This window comes from Conger conger, chromosome 7, assembly GCF_963514075.1.
Source record: "Conger conger chromosome 7, fConCon1.1, whole genome shotgun sequence".
NCBI classification, from domain to species: domain Eukaryota; kingdom Metazoa; phylum Chordata; class Actinopteri; order Anguilliformes; family Congridae; genus Conger; species Conger conger.
Genome location: NC_083766.1, coordinates 62,573,891 through 62,588,890, shown reverse-complemented (window position 1 = coordinate 62,588,890; position 15,000 = coordinate 62,573,891). Strand labels below are relative to the sequence as shown.

The window sequence follows — 15,000 nt, the reverse complement described above, 5'->3', positions numbered from 1 at the left end:
GGGGGGGAGCTAAATTATTAGCCAGTTTGGCTGCTCTAAGTTAAAGTGCGCGTTAGCCAGCTAGCTAACTATTACTATCATTTTATACATTAATTGCGCTCCACACACCTTGCCTTAATTTAAGTTGATATGGAGTAAAGTCCTATTCCAGGAAGGTTTAATGTTGACCGTTTCCACGAAATGTAAAGCTCGCTAAAAAGCTGCAGAAAACTAACGTCGTACTAACGCTTTTGGTCTTGGCTGCTACACATGGCTGTATACATATGACGGTATTGATTCTGCGCCGGCACCGAAGATGACGTCAACGTGCGTCTTTGAACGCCCAGCTGAGGGTCACTGGTGAGGGTATGCGCAGTACTACGTTGGTCCAACGTGTGGAGGGAAAAACACACAGACCCTATATCGTTTTATAATGGCCACACTTGAATTGTTCTTGCAAATGTTCAGATTTTTGTTTTTTAATCGCAACTTGAAAATACAGCTGCTAGCAGCAATGGGCGTGCCCTTGACCATATCCCCACTATCACACCAGACATTCTCCCATTTGTCACCTCCCTTGTCAACTCCTCCCTGTTTGCCGGCTGTTTTCCAGCATCCTTCAAGAGGGCCCACATCACTCCATTGCTAAAAAAGCCTACCCTGGATCCCTCCATCATCCTGAACTACCGCCCGGTATCTCTTCTTCCTTTTCTTTCTAAAACCATAGAACGAGCTGCTTCTACTCAACTTTCTTCTTTCTTTTCTAACAACAACCTGCTTGACCCCCATCAGTCTGGCTTCAGATCGGGCCACTCGACAGAGACCGCGCTCCTCTCCGTCAGTGAGTCACTCCATGCCGCACGAGCAGCCTCCCTGTCCTCTGTCCTCATTCTTCTAGATCTCTCTGCTGCCTTCGACACTGTGGATCACTCCGTCCTCCTGTCCGCCCTGTCAGCAATGGGCATCTGTGGCACAGCCCTAGACTGGATTGAGTCCTACCTCTTTGGTCGCTCCTTCCAGGTTGCCTGGGCTGGTACGGTATCGACACCTCGGCCCCTTGCCACAGGAGTTCCCCAGGGCTCAGTCCTAGGCCCGCTTCTTTTTTCTCTTTACACTCGTTCCCTTGGCCCTGTGATCACTACACATGGGCTATCCTACCACTGCTATGCGGATGATACCCAACTCTTCATCTTGTTCCCACCATCTGATACACAGGTTTCTGCCCGTATCTCTGCTTGCCTGAGTGACATCCAGAGCTGGATGGACAACCACTATCTAAAGCTCAACCCAGGCAAGACTCATGTAATGTAAGGGTGCATCAGAGTTGGTGACAGTTCTGCCAATAAAATGTATTAACAATATTTTAACACACTTTGGGAAAAAAAGTGCCGCTTCCTTGGACATTGTATAGTGTGCGCTGGAATTATGCCAAACTCCCCCAATGAAGATCAGTGAAGTCCTGCTACCAGTTGGTGGCGCTATGAAAACGAAACTATATCGGCATGGGGATGCGGAGTCCCTAGGCCATGTTTGGGTCTGGAGCTTTTTATAGAACCTGATGACCCGTCAATTCTGATGTATGTGCAAAATTTCGTGTGTTTTCACGCATGCCAAGCACCCCCAAAAATGCACATTTGCCTGAACCCCCCCCCCCCTCCCCCCAAACAAAAACCCTCACAATTACAATCGGGTCTTTCGCACCCTTGGCGCTCGGGCCCTAATGATGGCACGAGGAAATATTTGTCAGAACACCAAGGAGTGCGCACTTCCATAAACACGTTTGATCACACTCATTGCGGTTGTGCTGGAGCTTGTTGGCAGAGGCGGTGTACTTACGTTTTTTTTGCAGCGCCTTGAAGCTGATTGGATGTCAGGCAGGTTTCTTAATTTTGGTTAACACTTCTCAGCAGCGCCACACCTTCTCGAACAAGGCAAGACGCAGAGGGGCATTTCTGCCCACCCCCCAGTCACGAATAAGACACTGACAACAAATACGACAACAAACTTTCGCCGTCCGTCACCCATCGGCATTCTATATGGCTTATCGCCGCACAGGCTCATTTTAAAGATCCATCTGGTCATTAGCGTAGCGTAGATAGACCGTTATGGTTTCATATGTGAGGAAGGTCACGTAGCGGAGCCTACCAATCTTGCCGAAATATTAATTGAATAAAAGTGGATAATTTCATCGGGCAAAAATGAACAGTATTTAATAGGTCAGTTCAAGGTCGGTCTCCTCCTCATTATTCACGTGGCCTTTTCCTTTTAAACCGCCCCCCGCAAACATTAAAAAAATTTTTTTTTCGCAGTGACCCTTCGCCCTTTCACATTAACTTTGAAAAATGTGTAGAAATGTAATTATAATTTCCCCTTCCCCACCTTTGTGCAATACATCAAATGCGATCATAATGTCATCATCACCATCCACCCATCGCTCCCATATCTTACACCAAGATGAAGTATTTTAAAAGATAATGAGACGAGTCCCTTTTAAATTATTTAATATTTGAATATTCGCTGTGCCATAGAATAAAGGCGGATGACGCCAGATTCACTGTGACTCGCGACCGTACAGCTGGGACTGGCGGGAAAAACCGTTACTCGCCATGGAGGAACGAACGTTCACTTGAAAACACTAATCTCCCTGTATATTTCTAGATTTGATAGTAAATGGGGGAGAAATATGCATGAATATTTAAAGCCATTCGTTCAACTCACTTGTGTACCTGCCACCAAAACTAAGAACACCATCAGGAATAATACAACTAAAAACAATAGTCCAACAAATTGTGCTTAATCTTAACGATGTGTTGTAAGACGGATTCCTCTCATGAGCCCTTCAAATAATGCCTGTATTAATAGCTAATTTCATTAATTCACTCTCATCTCCAGTCATACATCACCCTGATTAACCCTAATGGGCTTCTGAAGAGACTGATAATAAATAATGTAACTACATTAAAATTACATTTCGGTAGCCTGATATTTTACTTCTGAATGTTTGGGACTTTCATTGGAAATTCCCACTTCAAATCGAAAAAAAATTTCCCCTCCATAATCCAGAACAGGGACTTAAAAAAATAATATTTGTTTATTTATTGTTTTAAGAAAGCATAGTGCATGCGAGGTGCTGTGCTTAATTTGGTGTTTCTGGATCCTGTGGAATTATGGATTTTGACACCACCATTTCCCTCTCCCAGTAGTACTCCAACTCACCCCTGGGACAAAAACACAGACAAAACGGTTTATATTTACAGTTTTTATTATTATTATTATTATTATTATTATCATCATTATTATTATTTTATTATTATTATGTTGCAAACAATAATGACATCCAGATATAATTGTTAACAATTTACTGTGTGTGAAGAGTGGAACAGAAGCAGAAAGCCCATCAGAGCAGACGGGACAGCACACGCCCTGCCAGACGGACACACGCCCTGCCAGACAGACAGAGGCTCTGCGCAGACAGACAGACAGAGGCTCTGCCAGACAGACAGGCTCTGCGCAGACAGACAGACAGAGGCTCTGCGCAGACAGACAGAGGCTCTGCGCAGACAGACAGAGGCTCTGCGCAGACAGACGGACACACGCTCTGCCAGACAGACACACGCTCTGCGCAGACAGACACACGCTCTGCGCAGACAGACAGGCTCTGCGCAGACAGACACACGCTCTGCGCAGACAGACACACGCTCTGCGCAGACAGACACACGCTCTGCGCAGACAGACACACGCTCTGCGCAGACAGACACACGCTCTGCGCAGACAGACACACGCTCTGCGCAGACAGACACACGCTCTGCGCAGACAGACACACGCTCTGCGCAGACAGACACACGCTCTGCGCAGACAGACAGACAGAGGCTCTGCGCAGACGGACACACGCTCTGCGCAGACAGACACACGCTCTGCGCAGACAGACACACGCTCTGCGCAGACAGACACAGGCTCTGCGCAGGCTGGCCTGTCCATCCGTCTGTCCGTACAGCAGATGTAGCACAGGGATTGCTTGGGACCAGCGAGTGGCGAGTGCCTTTTATCCTTTTCTCTAGCTCCCCCCCCTTCTCTCTCTCTCTCTCTCTCTCTCTCACTCACTCAGGACAGGTTAAAAACACCAGGATTCAGTCGAAGGCTTGTTCATTCAAAAAAAACTCCTCCAAAAAACACCCCACTATTTTTCCTCCTCCCCAGGCGTGTCTCTCAGCCCGTAGAAGGCCAGGATGGAGGATTTGGGCCCAGAGCCTGACGGGTCCCAGGTGCGCCGGTCTGATGTTAAACTGCAGCGAGGCGCAGGCGCAACCGAAGCATTTCCGCCATAACCGCCATCCTGTGAGCCCATTTTTTTCTTTCTTCCCCCCCACATTTTTGGCTTCAGCTAATTCTTAGAAATGAACAGAATACAATCTGCACTGCACAGTATTTCAAAAGGGGGAGGTGGGGGAAAAAATAAAAATAAAAAATAAACGACAATACATGTTACAATACACCATCTTTGGTGCAGAGCTGAACTACATTTCCCATGATCCTTTAGTGCACAGTGTACCATGCAGTCTAAAGACCACTTAAACCCCTCTGAGCCAAAAAAAAAAAAGAAAAAAAAAAAAAGAATAAAAATAATTGGGGAGGGCAGAGAGGGAATGGGAGAGACAGAGAGGAGATGATAAAAGGTGGGACTGGCTTGAAGAACCTGGTACAGTTTTTCGTTTTCTTGGGGGGATGGGTGCTCAGCCTGCCGCAATCCCGTGAGCAGAAAGGAAGGAGGAGAGATCAGGAGCAGGGTTGCCCCCGGCGACGCTTCCTACGACCACACACTCAGCACTGACTGCACCGGTCGGGCGCGTGTGGGAGAGTCCCTCCACACACACTGCGGCCCTCCAGGACTGGAGTTAAACCCGCAGACGCTGAGGCCCTCCAGGACTTGCGTTAAACCTGCAGACACTGCGACCCTCCAGGACTGGAGTTAAGCCTGCAGACACTGCGGCCCTCCAGGACTGGAGTTAAGCCTGCAGACACTGCGGCCCTCCAGGACTGGAGTTAAGCCTGCAAACACTGCGGCCCTCCAGGACTGGAGTTAAACCTGCAGACACTGCGGCCCTCCAGGACTGGAGTTAAACCTGCAGACACTGCGGCCCTCCAGGACTGGAGTTAAACCTGCAGACACTGCGGCCCTCCAGGACTGGAGTTAAACCTGCAGACACTGCGGCCCTCCAGGACTGGAGTTAAACCTGTAGACACTGCGGCCCTCCAGGACTGGAGTTAAACCTGTAGACACTGCGGCCCTCCATGACTGGAGTTAAACCTGCAGACACTGCGGCCCTCCAGGACTGGAGTTAAACCTGCAGACACTGCGGCCCTCCAGGACTGGAGTTAAACCTACAGACACTGCAGCCCTCCAGGACTGGAGTTAAACCTGCAGACACTGCGGCCCTCCAGGACTGGAGTTAAACCCGCAGACGCTGAGGCCCTCCAGGACTGGAGTTAAACCCGCAGACACTGCGGCCCTCCAGGACTGGAGTTAAACCTGCAGACACTGCGGCCCTCCAGGACTGGAGTTAAACCTACAGACACTGCAGCCCTCCAGGACTGGAGTTAAACCTGCAGACACTGCGGCCCTCCAGGACTGGAGTTAAACCCGCAGACGCTGAGGCCCTCCAGGACTGGAGTTAAACCTGCAGACACTGCGGCCCTCCAGGACTGGAGTTAAACCCGCAGACACTGCGGCCCTCCAGGACTGGAGTTAGACCTGCAGACACTGCGGCCCTCCAGGACTGGAGTTAGACCTGCAGACACTGCGGCCCTCCAGTTTGACACTGCTGCATTAGAGGACCAATCGTTGGGGGTGGAGCCCACACAAGCCCCTCCCACGTGGCCGGGCCGGTGAAGTCGCGTGCGGTGGAAGCAGCGCCATGACGATACATTAGCTCCAGGCCGCAGCAACACGAACGGCACACACAACAGGAAACCGCCAAAGACGCTGAGATAACGGCCTGGTTAAAGCAGTGGAACTCTTTATTTTATCATTGCATTTTGCTTCTCATGAGGACAAGAGGAAAGAAAGGGGGGAAAGGGCGAGCTTTAAAAAAAGAAATCTCGCATTATGTCTGTTGTTTTTAAAATGCTGTGGGATTGGACAAAATATCTAACGTGGGTGGAGCCAGGGGTGGGGTTAAGCAGGATGATTGGAATTGCAATTTAGAAAATTTGGATTTATTTTTTCTATTAAATTTTTTTTTTCAGTTACCCGCCACTTTTTGTTTGGTCTCTTCTCTTCGTCCAGAGAGCAGGGTTGACCTTTGCCACCATTTTCCTTATTACTCAATTTCTTGGAGATGAAATTCATTCCTTTTGCTTAGTCAACTGTTCCTTTTTTAATTTAAATCAAGATGAAAAATGATAAAAAATAAAAAGATGAGGCAGAGAAAATAAACAAACAAAAAAGGAGAAACAAAGTGCCAGTTTAGAGCGCTCTCCCTCTCTCCCTCTTTCTCTGCACCTCCCCCTGCCCCTCTCTCACTCCCTCCCTCAAACACAAACCTCCTTCTGGAACAAGTGCACTTGATTCACCCTCAGCTGAACTCAGCTCACCGCCTCCCTCTCTCTCCCAAACAGTGAGACTGCAGCCGTGTGCTTTCGTCCTCCATCTTAGGGGGGTAGGGGGCAGACTCTGGGGGGGTAGGGGGCAGACTCTGGGGGGGTAGGGGGCAGACTCTGGGGGGGTAGGGGGCAGACTCTGGGGGGGTAGGGGGCAGACTCTGGGGGGGTAGGGGACAGACTCTGGGGGGGTAGGGGACAGACACTGGGGGGGTAGGGGGCAGACTCTGGGGGGGTAGGGGGCAGACACTGGGGGGGTAGGGGGCAGACTCTGGGGGGGTAGGGGGCAGACTCTGGGGGGGTAGGGGGCAGACTCTGGGGGGGTAGGGGACAGACACTGGGGGGGTAGGGGGCAGACTCTGGGGGGGTAGGGGGCAGACACTGGGGGGGTAGGGGGCAGACTCTGGGGGGGTAGGGGGCAGACACTGGGGGGGTAGGGGGCAGACTCTGGGGGGGTAGGGGGCAGACTCTGGGGGGGTAGGGGGCAGACTCTGGGGGGGTAGGGGGCAGACTCTGGGGGGGTAGGGGGCAGACTCTGGGGGGGTAGGGGGCAGACACTGGGGGGGTAGGGGGCAGACTCTGGGGGGGTAGGGGGCAGACACTGGGGGGGTAGGGGGCAGACTCTGGGGGGGTAGGGGGCAGACTCTGGGGGGGTAGGGGGCAGACTCTGGGGGGGTAGGGGGCAGACACTGGGGGGGTAGGGGGCAGACTCTGGGGGGGTAGGGGACAGACACTGGGGGGGTAGGGGGCAGACTCTGGGGGGGTAGGGGGCAGACACTGGGGGGGTAGGGGGCAGACTCTGGGGGGGTAGGGGGCAGACTCTGGGGGGGTAGGGGGCAGACTCTGGGGGGGTAGGGGGCAGACTCTGGGGGGGTAGGGGGCAGACTCTCGGGGGGTAGGGGAGAGACTGAGCAGCGTGCCTGGGGTACAGGTGATTACAGGGCATGGGTCCTAGAGAAGCAGGCCTGTGCATAAGAGCAGCTTAACTGACCATCAAACACAGGTGTGTGTGTGTGTGTGTGTGTGTGTGTGTGTGTGTGTGGGCAGGCGGGTTTAGGGCTACGAGTGTGCTTCCTGGTTTTGGGAGGGATAACAGTTCCCCCTCACAGGCGCTGGGCGGGGCCTCTGCCCCTTTTGGGGGCGTGGTTAATGATAAACTCCTCCCACTGGGTAATCAGAGCAGCAGGCGCCAGAAACCTGCGCACAAGCAGAGAAACAAAATGGCCGCCGTCCGCACCACCTAAGCAGGTAGAGCTCCCGCGCTCCCTCTCCCTCTCTCTCTCTCTCTCCCTCTCCCTCTCCCTCTCTCTCTCCCCCTCTCTCTCTCTCCCTCCCCCTCTCTCTCCCTCGGATCCTAAGTTGAGGCACCAAGACTATAACAATGGAGGCAAAAAGCTAAATAAGAAACAAAACAAAAAAAAAGGGGGGGGGAATAAAATAAAAAAGGAACTGAATAAAAATCTAGACAGAGAGAAATAACGTGACGCGTAAGAACGACACTGTCATTAAATTATCAGTTTTAGTGCCCTACTCTTTTAATCACCCAGTCACACATCTGCCGTGTGCTCTCTGTGGAAAAACCAGTGTGGTCTCAAACCTATGGTACTTCTTTTTCTAGACAACGTTATGGAAATTTACAGTATACAATTTTGGATTCACCATGCAAGAATACTTTTTTTTTCTTGTGTAACATTTAAGAGCTCAATCTACATCCAGAATAATTTACATAAAAGGACAAGAGTTATTCAAACAGAGCTGGGTGGGCTATAACCATGGTTCTGAGTGCATCCAGGGGGGGTGGGGGGGAGCGGAGGGGGGGGGCAGGGGCGTCGCCCTGCTGGTACAATCAGCGGCACTCCCAAACCTTCACTGTTTGATCTACGCTCCCAGTCACCACGTACGGAGCCGTCCTGTGGAAATCTGAGAGGGGGAGAGAGAGGGGGGGGGGAGAGAGAGAGAGATCGTCTTAGTGACATGAAAGATTTTTTTCCACACAAGCTCCTGCACTTCCTACTCTTCTCAGTTGAAATGTGATCCTCAGGAAACTCGGTCTACCAGCCACAGATCAGTTACACGGTTAACCCTTTTCAAAATGGGATGGTAACCGTTTACAAAAACTGATGATTTGTCAGAGAGAGAGAGGGGGAAGAGAGAGAGAGCAAAGCAGAGGGATGGAGGAAAGGAGGGAGGGAGACAGACGGAGAGAGAGAGAGAAAGAAGGGGACATGTCACTCACCCAGAGAGGTGACAAAATGTTCGTGGGCGCTCAGAGTCTTCATGCAGCGCTTGTTCTTGTAGTCCCAGATGCGCAGGGTCTTGTCATCAGCGCAACTCACAATGAACTTTCCCCCTGGGTGAACTATGACCCCGCGCACCCAGTTATCATGACCCACCTGGGGAGGAGAGAGAGATTTAATACGCACACGCAAACACTCTCCCTCAGACAGACAGACCTCTCACACACACACACACACACACTCTCACACACACATACACACACACACACACTCTCACACACACTCACTCTCACACACACTCACTCTCACACACACTCACTCTCACACACACTCACTCTCACACACACACACTCTCACACACACACACTCTCACACACACACACTCTCTCTCACACACACTCTCTCTCACACACACTCTCTCTCACACACACTCTCTCTCACACACACTCTCTCTCACACTCTCTCTCTCACACTCTCTCTCACACTCTCTCTCACACTCTCTCTCACACTCTCTCTCACACTCTCTCTCACACTCTCTCTCACACTCACACTCACACTCACACTCACACTCACACTCACACTCACACTCACACTCACACTCACACTCACACTCACACTCACACACCAGGGTCATAAGGCACATCCCAGTGCTGACGTCCCACATCTTGATGGTTTTGTCTCTGGAGCCGGAGAGCAGGAAGGGGCCAGGCTTGCCACTCTTCTTAGCCTATAGGACGGGGGGGGGGGGGGTTATTGCTCTGATGCGCTCTTTGTCTTTATAGATATTCATGAGAGTAGTGGTCGAAGACAGAACATCCACAGAACAGCACCCCCGCCCCCAAGAACAACCCGAAACACTGCAGAACAGGGGCGCCCAATCACGTGCCACGGACCGCCACGAGCATGCAGGCTTCCATTCCGACCAATCACTACACCTGCTGCACCAATTAACACACCTTCACCAAGTCGGCCCCCTCCTCTCGGTCTGAGTTAATTAAATAACACAGGAGTGTGTCAATTAGTGAAATCAGCAGGTGCAGTGATTGGTCGGAACGCAAACCTGCGTACTCTTGGCGCTCTACGGTATGCGATTGGACGCCCTGGGTCTAGACGGAGAAAGCAGGAAGAGTCCATTTCAACACGGCAGGAAACAACCAAAATAAATACCTGGGTCAGTGGCCAAAACCGCTTGCTTGCCTGCTGTCGAGTATGCACACTGCATACTGGTGTACTCAATAGTCGGCAAGTAAGCACGCTTGGCACACGGCCTTGGTTTTGTGGTGTTTGTGTAAAACACTAAAACAGCGTGAGTGTTTGTGTGAAACACTAAAACAGCGTGAGTGTTTGTGTAAAACACTAAAACAGCGTGAGTGTTTGTGTGAAACACTAAAACAGCGTGAGTGTTTGTGTAAAACACTAAAACAGCGTGAGTGTTTGTGTAAAACACTAAAACAGCGTGAGTGTTTGTGTAAAACACTAAAACAGCGTGAGTGTTTGTGTGAAACACTAAAACAGCGTGAGTGTTTGTGTAAAACACTAAAACAGCGTGAGTGTTTGTGTAAAACACTAAAACAGCGTGAGTGTTTGTGTGGAACACTAAAACAGCGTGAGTGTTTGTGTGGAACACTAAAACAGCGTGAGTGTTTGTGTGGAACACTAAAACAGCGTGAGTGTTTGTGTGGAACACTAAAACAGCGTGAGTGTTTGTGTGGAACACTAAAACAGCGTGAGTGTTTGTGTGGAACACTAAAACAGCGTGAGTGTTTGTGTGGAACACTAAAACAGCGTGAGTGTTTGTGTGGAACACTAAAACAGCGTGAGTGTTTGTGTGGAACACTAAAACAGCGTGAGTGTTTGTGTGGAACACTAAAACAGCGTGAGTGTTTGTGTGAAACACTAAAACAGCGTGAGTGTTTGTGTGGAACACTAAAACAGCGTGAGTGTTTGTGTGGAACACTAAAACAGCGTGAGTGTTTGTGTGGAACACTAAAACAGCGTGAGTGTTTGTGTGGAACACTAAAACAGCGTGAGTGTTTGTGTGAAACACTAAAACAGCGTGAGTGTTTGTGTGGAACACTAAAACAGCGTGAGTGTTTGTGTGGAACACTAAAACAGCGTGAGTGTTTGTGTGGAACACTAAAACAGCGTGAGTGTTTGTGTGGAACACTAAAACAGCGTGAGTGTTTGTGTAAAACACTAAAACAGCGTGAGTGTTTGTGTGGAACACTAAAACAGCGTGAGTGTTTGTGTGAAACACTAAAACAGCGTGAGTGTTTGTGTGGAACACTAAAACAGCGTGAGTGTTTGTGTAAAACACTAAAACAGCGTGAGTGTTTGTGTAAAACACTAAAACAGCGTGAGTGTTTGTGTGGAACACTAAAACAGCGTGAGTGTTTGTGTGGAACACTAAAACAGCGTGAGTGTTTGTGTGGAACACTAAAACAGCGTGAGTGTTTGTGTGGAACACTAAAACAGCGTGAGTGTTTGTGTAAAACACTAAAACAGCGTGAGTGTTTGTGTGGAACACTAAAACAGCGTGAGTGTTTGTGTGGAACACTAAAACAGCGTGAGTGTTTGTGTGGAACACTAAAACAGCGTGAGTGTTTGTGTGGAACACTAAAACAGCGTGAGTGTTTGTGTGGAACACTAAAACAGCGTGAGTGTTTGTGTAAAACACTAAAACCGCGTGAGTGTTTGTGTGAAACACTAAAACAGCGTGAGTGTGTGGGAGGGGCTGACCTCTGACCCCGTGCTCTCCAGGATGGTTTGATTGGCGCTGTCGGGGGCCCAGGCCACGCACTCCACCACGTGCTCGTGCTCCCGCAGCTCCGCCTTGCACTCCTTGGAGGCCACGGCCCACACGCGCACCGTCTGGTCGTTGGAGCTGCTGGCCAGCAGGGAGCCGTCCTGATTGGGCCGCACCATGCGCACCCACTCCCTGTGCCCCGCAAACGTCTTCACACAGTACCTGTGACCAGCCAATCACAGCACACCATCTATTAACCAGCCAATCACAGCACACCATCTATTAACCAGCCAATCACAACATACAATCTATTAACCAGCCAATCACAACATACAATCTATTAACCAGCCAATCACAACATACAATCTATTAACCAGCCAATCACAGCATACCATCTATTAACCACCCAATCACAACATACAAACCATTAAACAACAAATCACAACCTGCAATCAATTAACTAGTTACTCAACCAATCACAACCTGTGGGCAAAGTAACCAAGCAACCTCACCCAACAGATAAACCATTTAACCAATCAGGTACTCCATAAACAAAACACCTGACCTATAAATCATATATATATATATATATAGAAACATTGCCTGCGTTCAGCCAAACGCATCGACTGCCTTCGGCTTCACACCCAATCAGTGTCAGTGTCAGTGTCAGTGTCAGTGTCAGTGTCAGTGTCAGTGGAGACGTGGGCCCCCACAGTGAAGCAACTCAGTGCTGCTCTGCCAGCCAATGATAAGACCCCCCCCCCCCACAGGAGAGGGGACTTGAGTGGCATCTTCACAGCATCTCACCGTTTATTCTCACTCTCTCACTCTCTCACTCTCTCACTCTCTCTCACCCAGTGGCCACCTCCCACATCTTGATGGTCTTGTCCCTGGAGGCGGAGACTATATGATCTCCATTGGGCATGATGGAGACAGAGGAGACATTGTGGTCGTGTCCTGAAAACAAGAACAAAACAGACTGAACCTGGGGCCAAGACTACACACACTCACACTGAACCTGGGGCCAAGACTACACACACTCACACTGAACCTGGGGCCAAGACTACACACACTCACACTGAACCTGGGGCCAAGACTGTACACACTCACACTGAACCTGGGGCCAAGACTACACACACTCACACTGAACCTGGGGCCAAGACTGTACACACTCACACTGAACCTGGGGCCAAGACTACACACACTCACACTGAACCTGGGGCCAAGACTACACACACTCACACTGAACCTGGGGCCAAGACTACACACACTCACACTGAACCTGGGGCCAAGACTACACACACTCACACTGAACCTGGGGCCAAGACTACACACACTCACACTGAACCTGGGGCCAAGACTACACACACTCACACTGAACCTGGGGCCAAGACTGTACGCACACGCACATACGCACACAAAACAGACCACACTGAACCTGGGGCCAAGACTACACACACTCACACTGAACCTGGGGCCAAGACTACACACACTCACACTGAACCTGGGGCCAAGACTGTACACACTCACACTGAACCTGGGGCCAAGACTACACACACTCACACTGAACCTGGGGCCAAGACTGTACACACTCACACTGAACCTGGGGCCAAGACTACACACACTCACACTGAACCTGGGGCCAAGACTACACACACTCACACTGAACCTGGGGCCAAGACTACACACACTCACACTGAACCTGGGGCCAAGACTGTACACACACACACACAGCCCCGCCCCCTAGACACAGCACACCCGTCTCCACGGCGACGCACACCCACAGCCCCCGTCTCCACGGCGACGCACACCCATAGCCCCGTCTCCGCGGCGACGCACACCCACAGCCCCCGTCTCCGCGGCGACGCACACCCACAGCCCCCGTCTCCGCGGCGACGCACACCCACAGCCCCCCCCGGTGGGCGGCTCATTTGGCAGAGAGGATTATGGGATTAGGGGGAGATAACATTCTCGCTGTGGTTCCGCCCCTGTTTCTCGGAGGCTACTCATCCGTTTAGCTGCTTAGCCACGGCGGCCCCCGCTAATGAGCTTCCCCCCTTTCAGCCCCCACCCGCCGCCCCCAACCCCCGTGCTGCCATTCACACCCCGCTCAGCTGGGTCTCTTCTTACGCCCCCCTCACCGGCCATCAGAGCAGCGGGGAGCCGGGCGCTTTTACTCCGGTTATTAACTCAAGGGGAGTTAATACACTCACCCCTCACCGTGCCTGGTGCGGATGCACTCTGACCCCTGACCCCCTCACCGTGCATGGTGCGGATGCACTCTGACCCCCGCATCGTGCATGGTGCGGATGCACTCTGACCCCTGACCCCCTCACCGTGCCTGGTGCGAATGCACTCTGACCCCTGACCCCCGCACCGTGCATGGTGCGGATGCACTCCGACCCCTGACCCCCGCCCCCTCACCGTGCATGGTGCGGATGCACTCTGACCCCTGACCCCCTCACCGTGCATGGTGCGGATGCACTCGAAGCCCTGGAAGTCCCAGAGTTTGATGGTCATGTCGGCGGAGCAGGAGGCCAGCAGCTTGCCGGTCTGGTCGAAGGAGATGTCCTGGACAGAGTCCGTGTGTCCCTTCAGCGTGCGCTCAAAGTCCCCCGTCTCATAGTCCCACACCTGGAGAGAGATCAGTCCCACCCCCGTTAGCACCGATTACCAACCTGGAGAGAGATCAGTCCCACCCCCGTTAGCACCGATTACCAACCTGGAGAGAGATCAGTCCCACCCCCGTTAGCACCGATTACCAACCTGGAGAGAGATCAGTCCCACCCCCGTTAGCACCGATTACCAACCTGGAGAGAGATCAGTCCCACCCCCGTTAGTACCGATTACCAACCTGGAGATTTCTGCTGTTCACTGCGCATCACACCTGGGTGGAATACTTGTTTAGGATTCTAATACTTTTCTGTGCTCGACTTATCTCGCCTGGGGCAATTGAGGCAGCCAAGAGGACCAGAAGGCGGGGTTTGCACATCTTTGAGAGTATTTCATAGGTTCCAATAACACCAGCAAGCTCAGTGAAGTGTAGAAAAGTATTGGAGCAGACTGTGTGCTGATGTGGGGGAAACGGGTGCGTCCCCCAACCCCCGAAACTCAGCCCAGAACCCAGCAGGCCCTTCTGCCAGCTCCACAGGCCACCAATCAGACGAGAGCGCGGCAGCTGGCGAAGGGCGAGGGCAGGGGAATCGAACCTGCAACCCCCCGTCTGGGCAGAGGTCACGGGCTCAGAGCCCAGCTGGGACACAGCCGCTGCAGCCTTCAATACGCCCTCGATTTACTCTGCAGCTCCAGAGACTGAGCCAAGCTTCTGGGGCTTTCAGACCGCGGAATGTCCGTTCCCATTGTTAAGACTAAAACTACATTTCCCAGGAGTCAGTTGTGCTTTTCTGCACGCGCTCAGACACCGGCACCGCAGCCTTTCGT

General features: G+C 51.6%; 2 protein-coding genes across 3 annotated transcripts in view; both read right to left on the bottom strand.

The window, feature by feature from the left end:
- Nucleotides 1–295, bottom strand: part of mettl16 (methyltransferase 16, N6-methyladenosine) — a 22,672-nt gene extending 22,377 nt beyond the window's left edge. The window contains exon 1 of one of the 2 annotated variants that reach the window (XM_061247683.1): nt 109–295. The gene's annotated coding sequence lies outside the window, so the exon portion shown is untranslated. The remainder of the gene's footprint in view (nt 1–108) is intronic. The other variant, XM_061247684.1, reaches the window with a different exon arrangement.
- A 7,786-nt stretch (nt 296–8,081) lies between these two features.
- The window catches only part of LOC133132788 (lissencephaly-1 homolog A), a 28,659-nt gene continuing 21,740 nt past the window's right edge, over nt 8,082–15,000 (bottom strand). The window contains exons 6-11 of the mRNA XM_061248515.1: nt 14,025–14,193; nt 12,414–12,516; nt 11,553–11,781; nt 9,439–9,540; nt 8,813–8,969; nt 8,082–8,496 (exon numbers count right to left, since the gene is read on the bottom strand). Coding sequence (XP_061104499.1) covers nt 8,423–8,496; nt 8,813–8,969; nt 9,439–9,540; nt 11,553–11,781; nt 12,414–12,516; nt 14,025–14,193 — 834 coding nt within the window. The 3' untranslated portion in view covers nt 8,082–8,422. The remainder of the gene's footprint in view (nt 8,497–8,812; nt 8,970–9,438; nt 9,541–11,552; nt 11,782–12,413; nt 12,517–14,024; nt 14,194–15,000) is intronic.